At 33.6% G+C, this 19788-nt stretch overlaps 1 protein-coding gene across 10 annotated transcripts in view; it reads right to left on the bottom strand.

Moving 5' to 3' along the window:
* The window catches only part of ATRNL1 (attractin like 1), a 425218-nt gene that overhangs the window by 178979 nt on the left and 226451 nt on the right, over positions 1-19788 (bottom strand). For 6 of the 10 annotated variants that reach the window (XM_090145543.1, XM_090145545.1, XM_090145542.1 and 3 more), the window contains exon 26: positions 18127-18205. The exons of the other annotated variants lie outside the window; for them this stretch is intronic. In XM_090145543.1, coding sequence (XP_090001669.1) covers positions 18127-18205 — 79 coding nt within the window. The remainder of the gene's footprint in view (positions 1-18126; positions 18206-19788) is intronic. 10 annotated transcript variants of the gene reach the window in all.

Raw genomic sequence — 19788 nt, 5'->3', positions numbered from 1 at the left:
AGAACAAGAGGAACTACATTGCTCTGTTTTAAAACATATGAAACGCCCTATGCATAACTAAAAGAAAATTAGTTCAATTTCTGACACTACTAATTTTTGATAAATAAATCACAGCATCATTCTGGTGCAATTAAGGTTAGCTAAGTATATGCTGCGGCCATGCAAGTATCTGCAACACACAGACAGCTGGGGAAGGATGCAGGAAAGGTGATTGTGCAGTTGTGTGGGAGCAAAGGAATGGATAAAGCATTTTGGATGTGAGTGAAATCATTCTGATTCCTGGAAAATATAACTGCACGGCTTGGTTGTACTGAGCATTGAGAAGAAACTGGTGCATTTATAAGGATTTGAACAACATATAAAAATGTGATAGTTACCCTCCATGAGCAAACAGTAAAATTGTGTATTTAGCAGTGAGCAAACAGAATGTAGCAGTACAATGCATTGGAAAATATGCCTTTTTTTTTTTAATGATATATGAAAAGTGAATCACAAGTTTGGAAGAAAAATCATCAAAGCCAAAACATTGAAAATAACAACCATTGTATCCCAACAGATGGCCAGGTGGCAATATAATGCTTAGTTAATTTTGTAATGAGGGCACTAAACGTTTTGTGCCTATCTAATCACCTGATGAAAAAAAACCCTCCCCCCAACAAGACCCAAACTTAAGAGTTATTCATATGTATATATCAGTACCTATCTTCTGGGTAGAGCTGTTCTTAGCTCACACACTGTGTGTTAAGGTCCATTTTATGAAACTTAGATGATGACATTTCATTCAGGTACAACAGAGGCACAAAGAGTACGATAACAGTTACCGTCCTGCCTACCAATGGATAATGTGATCATTTTCAATGATGTCAGTGTTCTTTTTTTTTTTTTTTTTTTTTTTTTTTATAGTGCTGTTATCATTGTCTGTAATATAAGTGAAATTATGTCGGATATTGATGTGAAAGGTGGTGAGGGCGTCAGTCCAGAGAGAGAGGCAGAATCCAATACTCATGGACATCATTAGGACCTTATACACGTAATTTCATAAATTTGGGACAGAAGTATGATACAAAATTCTCTGTCTTATAATAACCTCAAAGAAACTTGGTTTCAGTTTTGGACAATTGATAAGAAGAACTGTGTAAGTAGATATGAACATTGATAAGCAAAGGGAAGTCACTGGGAATTTGTTGCCTTTGATACATCCATCTCATTTTAAGGATAAACATATCTGTAGTTTTCAAAGATGTCAAATTTTGAAGGTTTCAAGATTGTGTGTCTCAAACTATTCATTTTCTAAGAGACACAGTCAAAATATTAGCTGACACAGACTGACTCCCTTTACTAAAACAAAAATGACAATTATCGCTAAACTTAAAATGTTAAGTACCAAAAAATACCTGAAAGCGTGAAATCTGTAACAAATATTCATAGATTTCATTTCAAAGGTTAGAATTAGAAGAAGCACATGCCAAAAGTAATACAGAACAGCACAAAACACTGCTGCAGGTATTACAGTGTCTGATACACGGGTAAGTTTCATTTGTGCTCTTTTAAAAAATGCCATCTTATTAGAAATACATATATGTATATATGTCCATAATGCATTGTAGAATCATTTTGAACCACTACATGATAAGATTAAAAGTAAAAAAAATAAAAAATAAAAAAAATTAAAGCAAGACCAGTAAGCACTATTGCCTATTTTTTTCAGTAGCCTACAACCAAATAAATACGCCATATGAAGACTGGAAATCATGTCAACACATAAAAAGTTCAGAGTGTGCACAGTTATAGATAGAATCTGACTAAGAGGACATCTCAGATGTTTTTGTTTTAGATGTATTGATAAACATAACTGTTATTCTACAGTGGCAAAATTTGGCACGGAACTTACTCCCCTGAGAATCTGAGGTCTGTTCTCCAAAAATTCATTTTAAAAAAGGATAAGAACATGCATAGAAGATGAAAACAATATTAATAAAGTAAAGCCACCACCTGAATGGAACAGAGAACGCTTTGATGGTTAGTGTGAAAAAGTGAGTACTGCAGTCCTTCATTTACCACATCCCTTCACATAGTCAGGAAATGTCTACAAGAACAACACTTAAAATTTTTCTGACATCTGAAGTACAGTCTGAAGGCTTTATGTGTGGTTACGGATATTTCTGCTGACAATTAAACCACCCATTTTGTGTGGTTTTTGTTGTTGTTGCTGGTTTGGATGACAGGCTTATTTTGCATTTTTAACAATACGGAACAATACCCATCTGTATATACAGACAGACATACAAAGTTAAGTAGTTATGGTGAGAAATTTGCATCACATTATTCTCAGTTTATGTTACTTTATGTAATACTCAATTCCTATGACATAAAATCTGGAAGCTAAGCCAAGTTTGGGGCACTGGTTTCTTCAATGGATATAGGCATGCTACTCCAGAAAGCAATACAAGCCACCTGCCAGCCTCAGCTGGCCTATCACACCTGCGAACATAATCTCTCCATGTGTAGGATAGTCACTGAGACACCAAAACTGGCAGATAAATTTCTACATTCAAGCAGCTTAAATTTGCAGAAGTAAATAACTGTGGGCAAAAACACATAAAATAGATAACAGCCTACAGATTTGTTTCTAACATCAAACAAAATGATGGGAAGAGAGCTTTCTGCATTTTCTATTTCACCTGTACTTCTCCAAAAATACACTGACTTCAAAGAAATACTCTTAAGTGTCCAGTTGTATCTGAAGTTCACGTGAAGCAATTGCAACTGTTTTTTCTTATTTAAGCCATGTATTACAGTTTGCTTTATTAATTCCTGCTTTATTCCACTTTCTGTTCTATGTACCAATAACAAGGAGACAACTTTTAAAATTAAAAGCATTAATAAAATGCCACTTGTAAATATTTTTAAATTAAAAAAATGTCAAATGTAAATAACCATCTAGGGATCTGAATAGTTATTTCTTCTATTTCAAACAGCTTCCAGCAAGTGAAATTTTTCTGGAGAATTAAAGGTATATCCTTTACAGATCCACTGACAGATACTTCATGATGTTTGCCTTGTATTGATATCTGAAACATTTTCAGATAGCATATACTTTTAAGTTATTTATATCCCTGTTACAAAATAACATAATGGGCATTATTCTACAATTCCTTCCCTGTCGGAACTTACTTGTTTCATGCCTACACTTTGTGTGGATATTGTCTACAAAATTTGGAAATCATAGCCCATCTGTTATGGCCACACTCAACATAGGTTTCTCTGAGGTGAACCCTATATGTTCATGTAGAAATTTAGAGTGGTTAATCATCCTCAGTTTCCCATTTCACTTTCCACATAGTCCCTGGGAAGTGGGGCAAGTGTTCTTTTGGCACAGGATGTTAATACTGCATTGCAGCAATTTCTCTCCTCCACCTCACCAAGTTGCACTGCACTGTCAATCCTCTTAAACCCTTTGTATGGTCATTTACACACTCAAGATGTAGTTTAATCTTTAATGATTATTATATACCAACAATGTACTCAGGCAAAAGCATTACTATATAGAGTCATCAATCTAGAGAAACTCTGTTGACAACAGAGTTCAACTATAACAGCCAAAAGGCAGAGGCCTAACCTTTTAGAAGTGCCAATTTAAACAAAAACACAACACAGCAGCGATGTGTTTCATAAGAGCATACTCATGTACTGATGAAATAGAACCAAAGAAAAATAGAAATGGACAGAAAGGAGAAACACATGTATGAGATGTGAGAGGAAAAGAAAATGGGGAAAACCATAGGCAACACTACGTAACCAAAATCAGGAGGACAAAGGAAGGAAGATATAAGTTAAATTAATGTGCCTATTAAAACCTTTTTTCCCTCGTTCTCTGGCAGAATAATACTATAAGAAAATGAATTTATCACTTACTTTGAGAGGCTCCTCATGGAAATGCTTGCCTATAGCTAGTTTGTCTTCTGAAAAATCTCTGAATAAAGGGCAGATAAAGTGAGCATTCTTATATTTGCCTAAGAAAATGCTAGGTGCAACTAAGCTACAGGTAAACATGAAAGAAGTGTTGTTATGGTAAAATGTTACACCATTCTATAGCTTTCTAGAGAAACCTAGCATTATTTTGGGGAAAGAAAGAGAGAAAAAGAGAAAGTTGAAAATGTTTACTTTCTGAGAGAATGACATTTGATATCCTGGAAAGAAAATAATTCTGCTTTTGTTGTGTGTTTTCTTCATGCCTTTGTTTTGTGTTTTTTGTTTTAAATAATGCTTTTTACTACTTTTTTTTTTTTTTTTCTGTTAAATACAATATGGCATCAAAACGGAAAGACACTCCTTAAACAAGGAGATTCTACTTTGAATGAAAGTACATTATAAATTCCCTGAGATGCCAGGAAGATGTATTTTTTCTTTTTTTAACCACTGGGACCAGATGTACATAGCCACACAGTCTCTTCAGAGCCTTGTACTAAGTATGCTGGCCTCACACACACATAACAATGACCTGCTGCCAGACACAATGGTACTTCAATTTGCACAAGTTACTTCTTGTTATCACAAGTGCCAGCCATTCAACATCAAAGGCACCTTCACTTAGGATTCAACAAACATTTATCTTGAAGAACGAACTCCACAAGTATATTAATGAGATGTATTAAATATTCCTAACAGCTAGAATGAGAGTGAAACTCTCCAGAACTTCAGAAAATTGTTCATTATTATCAAAAGGACATAAGCACCACTTGACAAACTTTTATGTGAGTAAGGGGGGTGGTGTCACAGTGGGGTTTTTTTGAGCCAAAACATTCTAATTTAACCAGACTTTAAAAACCCACTTATCATTTGATTCACTGTATTTCCTAAACAATTTTACTTTCTTACCTTTTCCCTTTGTTCACTTAATTACTAGATTGTTTTAAGAAAATATGAAGATCAAAAGCTGATTTTGCCGCACTTTGAGGTGTGAAAATCAAAGTCAATTATAAATGAAAGATGATAAGAATATCTTTTTGCTTTGTAAAAATATATATTTATAGAATATGTTGTTTTCTCTGTTTAAAATGTTTGGGAAAGGTGAGAACTAGAAACTATATGGAATTCTTCAAAATACCACACCCACCTGATGGAAATCAAAAAGAGGTACAGAATAGCTATGATGTGAAGCCACCACGCGCACTTCACATTGCAGCAGTTCAGTATCCTAATCTTCAAAAGCTTGAAGATGCATACACATTCCTGTATGGTGGGGCATAACACTACCTAAATTAGAGCATGCCATATAATTTTAAAGATCAAGGTTTCAGCACCATTAAATCAGTAAGAAATATGTTGATTTTCTAGGAATAGTTGAAGTTTTGCCTTTGTGTTCGTTATTTGTGTATTATCAATTTGTGCCACATTTATATGGCAAACTAGGGAAAGACATGCTCTTCCTGCCCACCTTAATATAGGTTACCTCATCCCAAGTCCCATTGAGGGATGAGGCTGAAAAGCTTAATCAGAGAAATCTTGTAAACACAGACACTATCTTCTCACATAGAGAACACTGAGTGAAATACTATGACAGGTAATGTAGGACAATTGGTTGCCTGAGGCTTCTACCCATTATGATGAGAAAAGTAAAGCTCGTGTTTTGTAGATACATATTATGGCTCATATTGGAAACAATCAAACAAGAGAAGGAAAGAATCAAAACAAACCAACAATACTTCCCTTGTTCTTGGAATGAGAAATTCCATAAATAGCAAATATCTGCATTAGATGTAGAAACATTGGAGGTTTGAGATCAGCAATCAGGATGCAGTGAGAAATTACAGCTCAAGATAGTAGCAGAAATATCACCCTGTAACATATTTGGATTAGATTCTTCATAGAAAATTCTCAAAATAATGGCATCAGATTGACCTGACTGAGATGGTAGCAAACTAGAGGGACGTAAACTCTTTGTCAGTCTTAGCTGTGAATGAGAACTTTATACTCGTTACTAGTGAATTTGTCACTATACCAGCTACTAGAAAAAGCTGTTTACTGTTGAGATGATATCCTATTTTGCTAACATTACAAATAAATGTATATGTTCTAAATATATACTTACTTCCATTAATAATGATAATAATATTAATAAAATAATAATAAAACAATAATCTAAATGAAGCTGTATTACTAAAAGTGAATTTTCAGCCTGTAAATATCTTTGTCAAAACAGCTGTTTGTTAATAGTGTCTACACCATCATATTAACTTCAATTAGCAATTTCCTTGTAAGTAGACGTACAAAAGTAAATAGATACATAAATAGCAAATTTTAAGTGTTTTTTTCATTTGTTACTTCAAGAGGTAAAACAATTTCACACAACCTAACAAGGCCATAATTTAGCTCAGATCAGACTGTGCTTGATCTAAATTTTCTAATCAAAACACTAACACCCATTTTTTAGGCACAAAGAACATGAAACAAATAATTACATAATCAAATACCGATGATGTCTCCAGTGCTGTATTTCAACAGCATTCATGTCCTAAACAATATCATATTCCTTTCAGTTGGGTTTTCTGTCTGAAATTGTACATTTCCCTCAAATTGTATGTTTTTACATAAAATGTATCAATGACTCAAGAGACAAAGAAAGTCAAAGTTTAGATGTAAAGTATTGGCTATGCGAAGGAAATATATTTAAATTATGTTACCTTCATGTCAGCAAACAAACCAGTCTGAAAGCACTAGAAATATAATACATTGTCCATCTGCAGGATAGATAAATCTTCTGCCATTGGTTACAGGAATGCAAAGTTCACAAAGATGAAATAGTTACTTCTTCTGATAAGTATTCTATACATGTGCTGTTGTAAAAAATATGCAAATGTATTTTAAAGACCTGTGAAACTGGCTCAGCAGATGGAGAACCAGAATAATTATAAAAAGATGTATTAGAGAAAAATAGTAAAAATAAAACCAACTGCTCAATTTCTGGTCTGTGCAGGGTTTTCAATATTAATCCCAAATAAGTCACCTTGCCAGAACAATTAGACCTGTTCAAATCATGAAACTAAAAAATGCAGGTGGAAGTAAAAAAAAAAAAAAAAAAAAAAAAAAAAAAAAAAGGAAATCATAAGACAGGTCAATCAATGGATGAATATCGTGAACATAAAAATAAGAATATCGTGAACATAAAAATAAGCAGTGTAAAACATAAGGGGCTAGTTTTGACCCTAATTTTCTGATATATTGAAATTTTAACCATGATATGCAACATCAATAACATCAAAGACTATATTTATGCATTAGAGATTAAAGAATAAGAATGCTGCCACTTAAAAGCCTTTTCGAAGGATAAACAACTGAACTTACGGCTAATTACTTGTATTTACCATCATTTGGGACACAGTTTCGCAATGAAAGTGTAAACATCAAATTTGTGTACATTTTAAAATAGTCTTTAATGAGGAAGTGCAGGTAGTATTACAGCAGTACTTTCAATGTTTCAAAGCTGTTCTCTGTCAAGGATCTGTTTAAATCATGCTCAGTACTGAAAAAGAAAATTCAAATTCCTTTCATAAACCTGAGATGAGATTACTTGAATTAAAGCAAGAGGAAGTTTATGAAATTAGATGTATGCTGCTGTAATTTCGTATCACCTAATAACAAGCACACTAAATAAAAACACCACTGTTTTTAATCGTAAGATCATATGGTTAAAGACTTCAGGAGACCATCAGCCACCCTCCAAAGACATGCCTGCCATATAATTCCTGTCATACCTTATCTTAAAATCTTCCAATGACAGAGTCTCTGGGATCTCTAAGACAATAAATTCCAGTACCACACTATTTTTATCATTACAAACTTTGGTATCATTGCAAATTCTTTGTGTCACCTGAACACTCATGGCTGCAACACAATTACCTCACTTCTTGTCTTCTCTACAACAGATATGACAAACGTATCACTGCACTCCCTACATTCAAGGCTGTTATCACTTGTCCGTATGTTCTTCTGCACTATGCAACTATAGATATCCATATTTTCCACTTGCTATCCTTTCACAAATGCTTTCTACCTTTCTTGTTTCCAGGATCTTTCTGAACTTGAATGTCAAAACTGGATACAGTGCTCCAATTAAGGTTCCACTAACACTCAGTGTCTTAGAAATGAAATAATCTACCAAATCAGTAATATACTCCTTTTCTGTAACCAGGTTGCTGCTGACTCACACTCAGTTTGTGAGCATTTCTAAGCCATCGAATTGTAGCACAGTCAGCTTTTTCTTCATGCAGTTTTTGCGAAGATTATTATTTCTACCAGATAAAAAAGCTTGCATTCACCAATACAGACATTCTCTCCAATTTGTAAAGATTATTTTAAGCTCTAATGCTGCCTACAGCACTCTTGTGACCTACCTTATTGTACCCCCAAATTTAATAGATATGTTCACTAACTGTGTAACTCAGGTCATTAATAAAAACACTGACAACATCTAGAGCTATGACAAATATCCAAGGTTAACCTGTAGCAGATGACTCATTTTACTGACAGTGAATATCTAAGCATGCTTTCCTGACCAGTTTTGCACCCATTCCACAGCTCCTACGTGACAGACTGTTAAGCATTTATGACACCCAACTGTACAAACATGAGCTGTTTTCCCCTCCTTTCTAAAGGACGCAGCATATGTTTTTCATGTGATTTTGTTCCTGAAAAAAATGCTGGCTTCTAATCTTGTTCAAGGGTGTTTTGGGGAATTTGCTTTTCGTAATTCTCTGGCTTCTGTTTTCCTCTCTTTCTTCTGAAGTGATTTATGATCACCGCTTCCATGAACTTACTGTACACTGGATGATCTAAATACAGGTAAAATTTGAACATTTCACACATGGGTGATTTAGTCATTAACAACACGAACAGTGTAGATTTCATTTCCATTACAATGGGAAAGAGAATGAGTTCAGAATATTACTAATGGATACAATTAAAGTATTAAGCCAAAATGTGGTGAGTCTGACACTTTGACACTTTCAGGTCACATAACTTGGTACAGCATTTCTGTAATGTGCTCTCAACTGTAATTCGGAAATATTTTTCCTTAATTTTGTGAAGACAAACTATCATGGTAAAGAGTATAATCAGGATCTTATATTATTATCATACTCATAAAGTCATAAGAAATGGGAGATTGGTTTTGATTAATCTGAACGTGAAACACAGGAGATTCATATGTGTATCTATATATAATTTTAATATTGACATTTATAGTAAATATAACACTTAAACTAACAGACTGTATTTCACTATATGTTTGTACGTCTGATTATCAGCAGTGCACCATGATAGCAATGAAGAGAGCCCATTCAGTGCTCAATTCACTATTTATCCTGTCTAAACGGACAGATTCCTAAATAAGATGCCTAGGTACAAGCAGGATTATTGGAGAACAAAGCAAAACAGCCATGCAAATAACTCCCCCAAATAATATCAATGGCATGTGTAAAGGCAAGCATGTAAAAAAGACTTGTACAATTTACTCATTTCTACAGGTAAAGAAACTGATTGCCCCGGAAGTGAAGCAAATTGCACAAGGGAGCCCATAAAACCATTAAGAAAACAGTCTTCCAAACCTAAACTTCCCCTGCATGGGACATGCATGCTTGCTTGTTTCCAAGAGTACTTTTGACTGTGGCTGCACAAATACAAAAGACTAACAAGCTGCAGCTGTTTAGAGATGGTAAGTCTAATTAACTTGGAGTCAAAATATATGTAGAGCACAGAGCACCAAAAAAAGCTCAACCTACAGGGTTTATTGAGGTTTCATTTTTGTTAATTACATGTGGTTTAATTGATTGGTAAAGCAGTCTAGAGTAATTTACTGATATTACAGTTTAACTGACTGTAATGTTGCATTCAATCCAACAAATACCAACCAAAAAATCAAACGTATTCTATTTTCCCAAAATGACTTGTGCATAAATTGAACAGCATGGATGAAAAATAATGATCTGTTCAAATATTCATATTCCCTATAGAACTTATGCTACCATACAACTGTCCTAAAATAACATTGCATTAATTTTAATTAAATTTTGCATTTCAAAGCATTCTTTCCACACATAGTATGTTTTCGTGTGACTTCTATCAATACTTGAAAGATGAAAGGAAAGCCAAAGGTTATATGTTAATTATTAATTATCTCTTGAAAATAAGTATAATGAGCTTAGCTAATACTAGGTTACACTATTTCTCAACTATTGTTTGCAAACAGTTGGAGTAGTAAAATTTATAGCTGCAGAAAGGCTATCGTATCATTATATTCTTCAGAAAGAATAACTATTCTATATTTTTGTGGACTGTGCTGTATACCCACGGTTACCTCTAGAGATATTTCTTTACAGCCTAAGGTTCCAGCATTTGTATAAACAGGTTTCTAAATAAATAAGAACATATATGCTATGCTGCTTGTGTCATCATGTAACTTTCTTCTTCCATTAACCCAGATAAAAGAGAGAAGCCAGATGAACTGCATGGCCATGGTTTGATCTGAGCACCAAGGAATGCTTGTATAATATTTGTATAAACAAACATGTACAAAAACCACAGAATTTCCCAACAGTCTGGGATATTCTGACATTCACAACCATGAAGAGATTCTGATGAGACAGTAAAGAATATAATAGCACAGACACTAAAAAAAAGTGACACTGGTAAAGTTAACAACTAATTTTTGGTTCCACTGATCACTGCGTTCCTTTTACACTGAAATGCATTAAAGCTCAACCTTAGAAGGGAACTATTATATAAGAAAATTTTTAAGAGATGCTTTGAAGCTACTAAAGAAGGAATAATTGTGTATACTATCAGCAGTAATTGTAAGAAAGAAAAGGTCAATGCAGTTATTTCCCAATCCTGGGAAAGCTGAGGAGGAAGCAAAGAGTTTTTGCGTTTCCCTTAAGGAGCCTTTAATTCAAACTTTCAAACTTCTTCACTCTCTGTTTATAGCAGAGTTCTTCCAAGTTTCCAAGCATTTCTGGTGTTTGCTCCTAAATCCGCTCACTTTTTTCTTATAGAGGTCTGTTTGTTTTTCAATAGACAACAACAACAACAGCAAGATGCTACTAATAGAGGACATAGAAATGTAAAGAAGAGTCTTGCCACTTCGGACCACAATTCAACACCTGCTCTTTTGTTTTGCTTAAGAAAAAAATGAGTCATCTATTTTGGTGCTACTCTTTATTTACAAAGAACATATTCGCCATCTCATTTCCTTTACACTGTGGAAATGACTCCAGATGACTTTTCATCTCAGGAATTCAAAAGAAGCTCTCTTGGCTTCTTCCCAGATCCCCACTGCAGACTGCCTTTCTCTCTGTCTGCTGCTTTTTGCTGACAGGTATTTTGCTGAAAAATCTCCTAATGCTCTTATGTTGACAACTGGTCCCATAGAAACTTCTTCAACCATAGAGCTCAACAACAACTACAGGTCTGCCAAGTGGCCATTTGCCTCAGGCCATCTTCACTTTGTTCAGGCCCCACTTTCTCTTAAATAACATTAATTTTTTCTTCCTGTCAGCTTGAAAGCTTAACCTCATCACTAGTAAGATTTAACCAGGTCTGTGAAAGATAGCAGGAATTAATATACAACAGTATATGCACACACACACGTTATCTTCAGTAGCATTTTATTCTAATCTGAACCCCTAACAGATTCTACTGAACTGAAAACCATAATTATTAATTTTAAAGTGCTGCTATCATCACTAATAACTATATGCAAACTTCATTCAATATACAAGAATTATACATAATGAAATTAATTTATTTTGATTACCACCTCTTAGGACCTTCAGGCTAACTACACTGTGCAAACATAAAGAAGGAGCTTTGGTTATTATGTATTAAGCAGAGCAAACAATTTTCTTCTTCTAGTCTTATCTAGCTATAATTAAAACTCCTATCTAGTTTACTTTTTTTTTTTTTTTTTTTTTTTTTTTAAGCAGCAGCACAATTTTCTTTGTAATAAATCTATCATTTGTTATCTTCTCTACTCTCAATTTTTGTGAGATAAAGAAACTGAACTGTAGGAAGCTATCACAAATGCCTCATCTCAGCTAAAACCACCTTATCTACAAGCACGACAGGATTTCCTTTGTCGTTTACATCATCCTGCCGAAAAAATGTTTCTTGTACTTAATTTAAGAAAATAAGTCCACATGGAACTGGGGGCAGGAACAGATTTTCATAGCTCAGATATGCAGGTAGCGTTGAATTCACTCTGAAGACATTAAGTCATAAGCAGAATCTATGCCAGACCACTCAGATTCCTTCCTGGGATGGATGCCTGTGGCAAGAGATATCTACTCTTCAACAACTAAAATGAGCCCTTCAGTCTCAGATCTTGAGGTTTATGAATTAGTTATTTATGAAAAACTCTTAACACTGTACAGTTTTTAGATATCTGTATCACACCAACATTATTTAACTCAGCCCCACAAGAAATCTTTCCAGTATAATAGTCTGCCACTGGTGCCATTTCATATTTTTCTATAAAGAGAATAAACATGATGAGCAGTACTAGCATAGAAATTAATCAGATAATACTCATTATTTTTGTGAAGTGACAGTAATATTACTATAACCTCAGTTTTACAAAACTGAAGATTAAGTAAAGGAGATTTGACTCACTGGGTCCTTATACAGTCAGTCTCCCACAAGAAATCAAAGTGTAAGAATTAACACTGCAAAACCTGGGTGGGATGAGCTGTTTAGAGATGTGTTTTATAGTCATGAGACAAGATCTAGTGCCAACTAACTAGGCATATTGTTTGAAAGGTTCATTCAGGGAGGAACCTAAATTTTAAATTGGAAAGAAAGCAGAAAGTCAGACTAAAATAAATGCCCTAGCTTTATTGATTTCAGAAGAGCATGAGCAATATAACAAGTTGAGATTCGAGTCCTATGAATAGCTCCTTTGACTTCAGAAAGATTACTCACGGTCTATGAGTAAGTACATATAGATGTGTAAGATATTTGCTAAGCAACAGAAAAGAACATAACAAAAAGGAAAAGTGATCTGAGAGGTTAATTTTGAAATGTTAAGTATATAATCCCATAGACACCTACATCCATAAGAAGAATTAAGCATTGGGGTATGTTAATTATACATGACTACTGCTTTTTTTCTTTGTATCAGCTATTGGTGGTCTCTTGCCCACACTAAAACACATGCAGTAAAGTGCTCCTTTTACTCCTTTGCTTTATGTTCAACACCATATTCTACATACAGCAGTATTCCTAAACTAAACATGTTGCATTCCATAAGCAACATTAAACACACAAAACACCATTGTGATATTTAAACATACAAAAAAAATACAAGTGTCCTTACAATAGAAAGTAAAACTGCTTTAGCTGGAATTCACATATCGTCTACGTTCATCAGTACTACCAACATAACCAAGCTTTCCTGTTCTTATTGGGTTACCATAGAAATGAGCTTCGAGCTATTACATGAATTGTAACTGTTATTAAGTTGATTCTTTCAGTTTCATTTGTGTTTTAAGAAGCTTTGAATATTCAAAAGAATAATACTACCTTGATGTTAAAATTAAGGCTAGAAAGGTTATTTTTAAAAAAAACAAACATAAGCTTATTTAATAAAATGAAGCAATAAGTTGTGTAGAACCACACACTGTGGGTAAAGCAAGCATTCTCTCTAATTCCACGTTTTTATGCTTGTATATGCTATTCTTTCAGACATGCAAATGGTGCACAGCTGACTGTATAATGAAATGCTATATATAAATATGAAAATTCCAATAAAGGAATGACATTAACCTTTAAAGTTAGGCAAGCACTTATATATATATAATACCATGCTTTCAAACATTTTTACACAAATGTGCGATCATGCATTACTTCCTCATTTCTCAAGAGACTTACAGTGTATTACATGAGCAAATAAGATTCTAAGATGTGCTTTTAAATATATAAGCTCTTTCTATTGTGTAATTATGAAAATATTTTGAAAATATTTTCATTTAATAATATAAAAATGCATTTTAACTACTTAATTGACCTAATATACACAAACGTATATATTGGCACAGGACATGTTGGCCTATAAGTGCATTTTCTGTATGTTCGTGTAGGGGGAGGAATAGGACATCTGTATGTATATCTTCCATTGCATGCCTATGGATTAATGGCAATAAATCCCCAAAGCATCTGGCTGAGTTCACAGTGTATCTGATCAGCAGCTGCTTTACCTTATGAAAGATGAATATTTGCCAAAATACCTCAGCTAGAAGATGTGTGCTTTATAATCCCATCTGTATGAGTTGTGTTAGTGACATCAATGTAGAATTTTTTGCAAGCAAAAGAAAGTTTGATATGCCTTTAACATGAAATCATTTTGGATACTAAATTCATCTGCAGTTTGGTGCCTTTCAGTAAAAGCTGTTCCGCATTTGAGCCACTACAAAACTGGTAGGTTACCTGTCAAGATTTCTGTACAGTGACCTATGAACAGATTCATCTTCAACCATTCTTGACATAAGACTGTTTAAACATTTTAAATATGAAACATACAGAGACATCAAATAATATGCTCTTCAATCTTATTATCCATTGGTAAATCTGGGTAATATATCTTGTGTGTCTGTGTGAAAAAGGAAAACAGAGTCAGATTGAAACTTCATGTGTGGTCTCTTGGGTGAACTCTGGGTATAGAATGCAAGAAGTCCCACAAATCTTTTCTGGGAGAAAATGACAGGTCTCACTTCTTATCCAGTGAACTAACAAATGACATTTCACAGAAAGGTACTTGTAGAAAGCTTAGTCTGTTTTTGAAGGAAAAAAGAGGACGAGAGACAAAAACCTAGAGTATATTTTATATATATATATCTCCATCTATCTTTATGCAGATAGTATAGACTGTGCTAAAAATGCTTTCCTATTTCTAAGCTTAAAATTCTTAGGAACTCCTTTACTTTTGGAAGGACCCTGCCTTCTGCAAATTCGACATGAATTTCCAAGCTTGCTTATAAATGCTTGCCTTCTTTGTAAGTAGGAATTTGAGTTTGGTACCCATAAGAATGTTCCAAATTCATCCAGTTTGTTCCTTAAGTAAGATAGTGCTGTAAGAATAATGCTAAGGAAATCATCTGAAAAAATTCACTCTTATACCTTCCGAGGATCAAACACTCTCAGATGAGCAATATTCCAGTGCCCTACTTCTTTAAAAATACTATCCCTAATTTTTTTTTAAATGTCACTGATCCGTGGGAGGGATGGGTAGGGGAAGAAGTCAAGCAATGCCAAGCAGGAGGTTGTTCATGTTCTGCTCAGTGTTTCGTTGATCTTTTTAGACCATGAAATAAAGGAATGATACTTCCCATTTTCTTTCAATGCACAGGGTGAAAAACTTCGATGGCAGAGGGTGAGGGAGTATCTATCTGCTCTTTCTTGTTCCTTCAAAAGGCAGGAATGAAAAACAGAAACTCAGCCAGGAGTTAAAGCATAAATTCAGATGTTCTAAAGATAAAGTACATCTTAAGAGGCATCTATTTAAGCAGGAAAAATATGAGAAGTAAAATTTTGTTATGAATGAAAAATACTGAAACTAAAGTACATAGCCCATGGGAAAAAAAAAAGATTTCAATGAATGAAATGGAAAGACCAACAGATATGGAGAAAGGAAAGCTCAATTTCAGTATTAACAAAGATCAATAAAATTATGGAAGATATAATTATATAGATTTGCATATACATATATACCATGTCTTACATGTACATGAATACATGCAAAAGAATAGTTCAAGTGACCTACTCAGTAACATTTTGACGGTGATCTGAGCAGCAGAATCTAAATCCTTGCTCAATAGATAACAAATTAGGAAAGGAATTGAAAAAATTGAAAATGATAAAATTTCTATATTAACAGGAAAATGAAGACATTCCCATTATACAATAGAACTCAGTCTTGGCTTGTTTTGGACTGATTACATTCAGTTTAGAATCAAAAATGACTCAGTTTAGCCAAGCTTTAAAACCAAACATGACAAAGATATGAATTTTCTTCTACACCTTGAAATCTAAGAAAACTTTAAAAAATTATTTGATACTTTTGACATCCTGATAGAATTTTTACTATCAGAACACATGAACAAGAAGTTTCTACTTCTCTTGTGGAAAACAGACTGAGATGAACAATAAATGGAGAGTTCTTGATGAGTAGCTATTAGCAGCTGTGAACAAGTTTTCAATTTTGGTCATGTCTATTTTATAGTTAATGTCTTAAACTACACTTTGAGTCCATATTGAGGGTAACATCTGAAGAGTCAACATTTCTGTATTTCAAGGACTAAAATAGATGAAAAACCCATCAGACTAGAACGGTGGGATTTAAAAGTAGGTACTTAAGAATTTGATAGAATAATAGGTAACATTTCTGAATCAGAAACAACTAAGTTTCTCTAGTAGGAGAAGCAAGAATCAGTACTCAAGCACAGACCTCTGAGAATTTTAATCCAGTTGCAAAGTATTTCTTTCTACTTAGCTCTTCTAAAGAAGCTGATTTATATTTATAGCGTATTTATCAGTCATTTTGCATGAGCGTTCATAAAGACATAGAAATAATTATTATGATATTAGAATAATAAAACTTGAAAAACTTACAAAATCCTAATTGGATCTGTTTTTTATAGAATGATACTTCAGACTAAATTTAAAATGCTATAAAAATCTATGAGAGTAAACATAGAAATCAGAATAGAGTCCCTTAATCTGTAAATTCATATGCTTGTATTTGTTCTTAAACATGCCAGAAAAACAACCTGATAAACGTGGGAAACACATTAACAACTATTAACAACACAAGTATTGAGACAAATTTCAATGAAATATCAGTAAGTTTAATTGAATACTGTAGTTTAAAGTAACTTTTATCTGCATTTTTGCAGTAAGAATAAATATATGAGCACTTGCCTTATGACATACAACATGATTTATAATATTCATCTGAATTAAAAAAAAAAAAGCCTCACTCAAATAACTGTTACATATGTTTTTCTTTCTAGTATCAATTCAAAGCTAAGCCTGGTCGTTAGCACATTATAATTTCAGTGAAGTAAAATTGTAAGTGCTAGTTACCTGCCACTCTTAAAGTGTACATAAATTCTCCACAGATCAACAATCAAGCTCAACCAAAGAAAAACTTATTTAAACATTTATAATATCAGAATATTAAAAAACAAACAAACAAGAAACTAAAGAAACACTCATTTTTTTTCTTTTCTTTTTTTTTCCCTTTTTAAATCTAGACTACATTGCTATGAAACTTTTTTTTTTCTGGCCATCATCTAGATTGGAAGCATCACAGGAAAATAATCAGTATCTAAATATATTTATTTTATTTATGAGAATAAATGAAATATGATGAGTGTATATCAGCTGAATCTTGTCATATACACATAGGAATACACATAACCAAAGTTTAATCTCATGGAAGTTTAAAGATTTGTTAAACAGGTAAAAATAAATATTTGGGCCAAGTTTTCCAAAACTGCTATGACATTTCACACTATAAAATAATAATTTTTATGTAAAAATACATATCGTGTTAAGAAAAAGCTACTGATGTCAATAGGGGTAGAATTTTGCTTAGGATTAAAAAAGACAAGCAAAAAAGACAACAAACAATAATAAAAAGAAAGTAAAGTAAGTAAAAACACTTTGAAGAGAGGATTGCCTCCTACTGTATGTTTCTATGACCTCTGATAATGACACAGCAAAGTAACAGAGCCAGATAATTTCCTGGGGAAGTTTGAGCGACACATGATCCTCTTTGTTCAGTCAACTCATCAATGTTTTTAACTACCATTTTGAGACTATTTGAGAGTATACTCCGTCGTAAAGAAAATTCAGCTTTCTGCAATCTGGTTCTACAGTATCAGTAATTTGTGACAGGTAAGAGGAAGAAACAATATTTTCTTCATTTTTAGCATGGAATGTAAAGGCAAAAAAAAAAAAAAAAGTGTAGAGGAATTTTTAAAATGTGTACACAGGGAAAGTGTGAATATGATTGTTCAAAGCTCTCAATATATTCTTTAAGACAAGACACCACAATAATCTTAAAATTATTAATACCTCTCTCCGTCGAGAAGCCCAACAGGTTTGTTTGATTTTCCAAACGACGGCAGCTACCAGCAGTAAGGATAAGAAACAACTGCAATCACAAAACAAAAAACAAAAAAAACACAACTATTTGTAATATAATGGTCTGAAATGTTTATATATTAGGACATCAAAGGTAATAAAAAATACACTTAAGCATGGAAAAAAAAACAACCCACAAAAGGAGAGGAAAACTGAACTCTTCTAGAATGACAGGAAACTGTCAGTCATCCATGTTTAAAGTCAAAAGAGGATGCACATCTACAGAGCTATGGTTAACTCTATAAAATTTTATTATTGTCTCCATCAGTTTGGGATAAGTTCAATTACGACAGTCCATAACAGTCTATATACCCACAACTGACTCAAACATGCACTGCATGTCCACGCTCAGTAGACAGAAAAACAGGGTAAAATATAGTGAAAATTGATATCAATTTATACTTCTTCCCTGGTTTGTAAACTCTGAGTTATTTCCAATGATAAAGGAACTAAAGTGTGATTGGCTTCAGGAACCAGGTTTGCAGATTTCAAGAGGTCTGTTTAATAAAATCAAGTTTCCTTGAGAATCACTCAAGGAAACACTACTACTTTGCAGTCTCAAAGACACAACAGAAAAAAAAAATCAAAACCATTTAAACTTCTGCAGTTCACAATGATAGCACATACTTTCTCTCTTGCTCCAATAATTTCATATTTGTAACATATAGTCCATAAAGAATTTTGGCGAAAAGATCACTGGATTGTCAACATCTTCTAATAAATTTCTGGATATTGATAAAAAGCTTCTAAATTTGACACCTAACTTAAACAGTTAACACATCTGTTAATTTATTTAGATAGTTTTTAATAAAATAACTGGATTATTTAGGTGTGTCCTGTGAACACATCTGTGGTGCATTGTGTCTGTGATTAATACAGCCCTACAACTATTAAAATACACATTATTTTTGCCAAAAGTCTTCAGAATATATTCTTTAACCAACATGGAATATACCAAGAAGTCTGTGCACTAGTGAAGTTCAGTGAAATACTGAATACTAAATACATTATTCATGCAGGAACACCAAAATTTCCCTGTATCACACCATAAACAGAGTTGAAGTTATGACCTAGCAGACGCATCTCTAGGATGAACAGCTTATGACATTCAATATTTATCCATAATATGGAAACTATTAGAAAGCAGTTTACGGTGACTGTAGTATAACGTCTCTATTAAGGTAATGAAATGAAAACATCCAGCCACTCCTTGGTCTGCAAGCAACAGAGAATCAGATGTACAACTGAATGTTTAACACAATAACGTGAACAAAATATGTTCAAAACTCAGTGTCCATAAAAGTGTCTTCTCTCTGGTGACAGTGACAGGATCCAAGGGAACAGCATGGAATTGCATCAGGTGAGGGTATTAGGAAAAGTCTCTTCCCAACAGCACTAGAACAGGCTTCTGAGGGTCATGACACCAAGCTTACCAGAGCTCAAGAAACATTCGGACAACACTCTCAGACAAATGATCTAATTTTGGCGGGCTTCAGTTTGAAGTCAGGAGCTAGACTTGATGCTCCTTATGGGCTCCTTCCAACTTACAATATTCTATGGACACAAGTTCTTCTTTATGATTAAAGTAACACG

This window comes from Phasianus colchicus, chromosome 8 (assembly GCF_987193195.1).
Source record: "Phasianus colchicus chromosome 8, bPhaCol1.hap1.1, whole genome shotgun sequence".
NCBI lineage: Eukaryota > Metazoa > Chordata > Aves > Galliformes > Phasianidae > Phasianus > Phasianus colchicus.
This window is presented reverse-complemented; position numbering and strand designations above follow the sequence as displayed.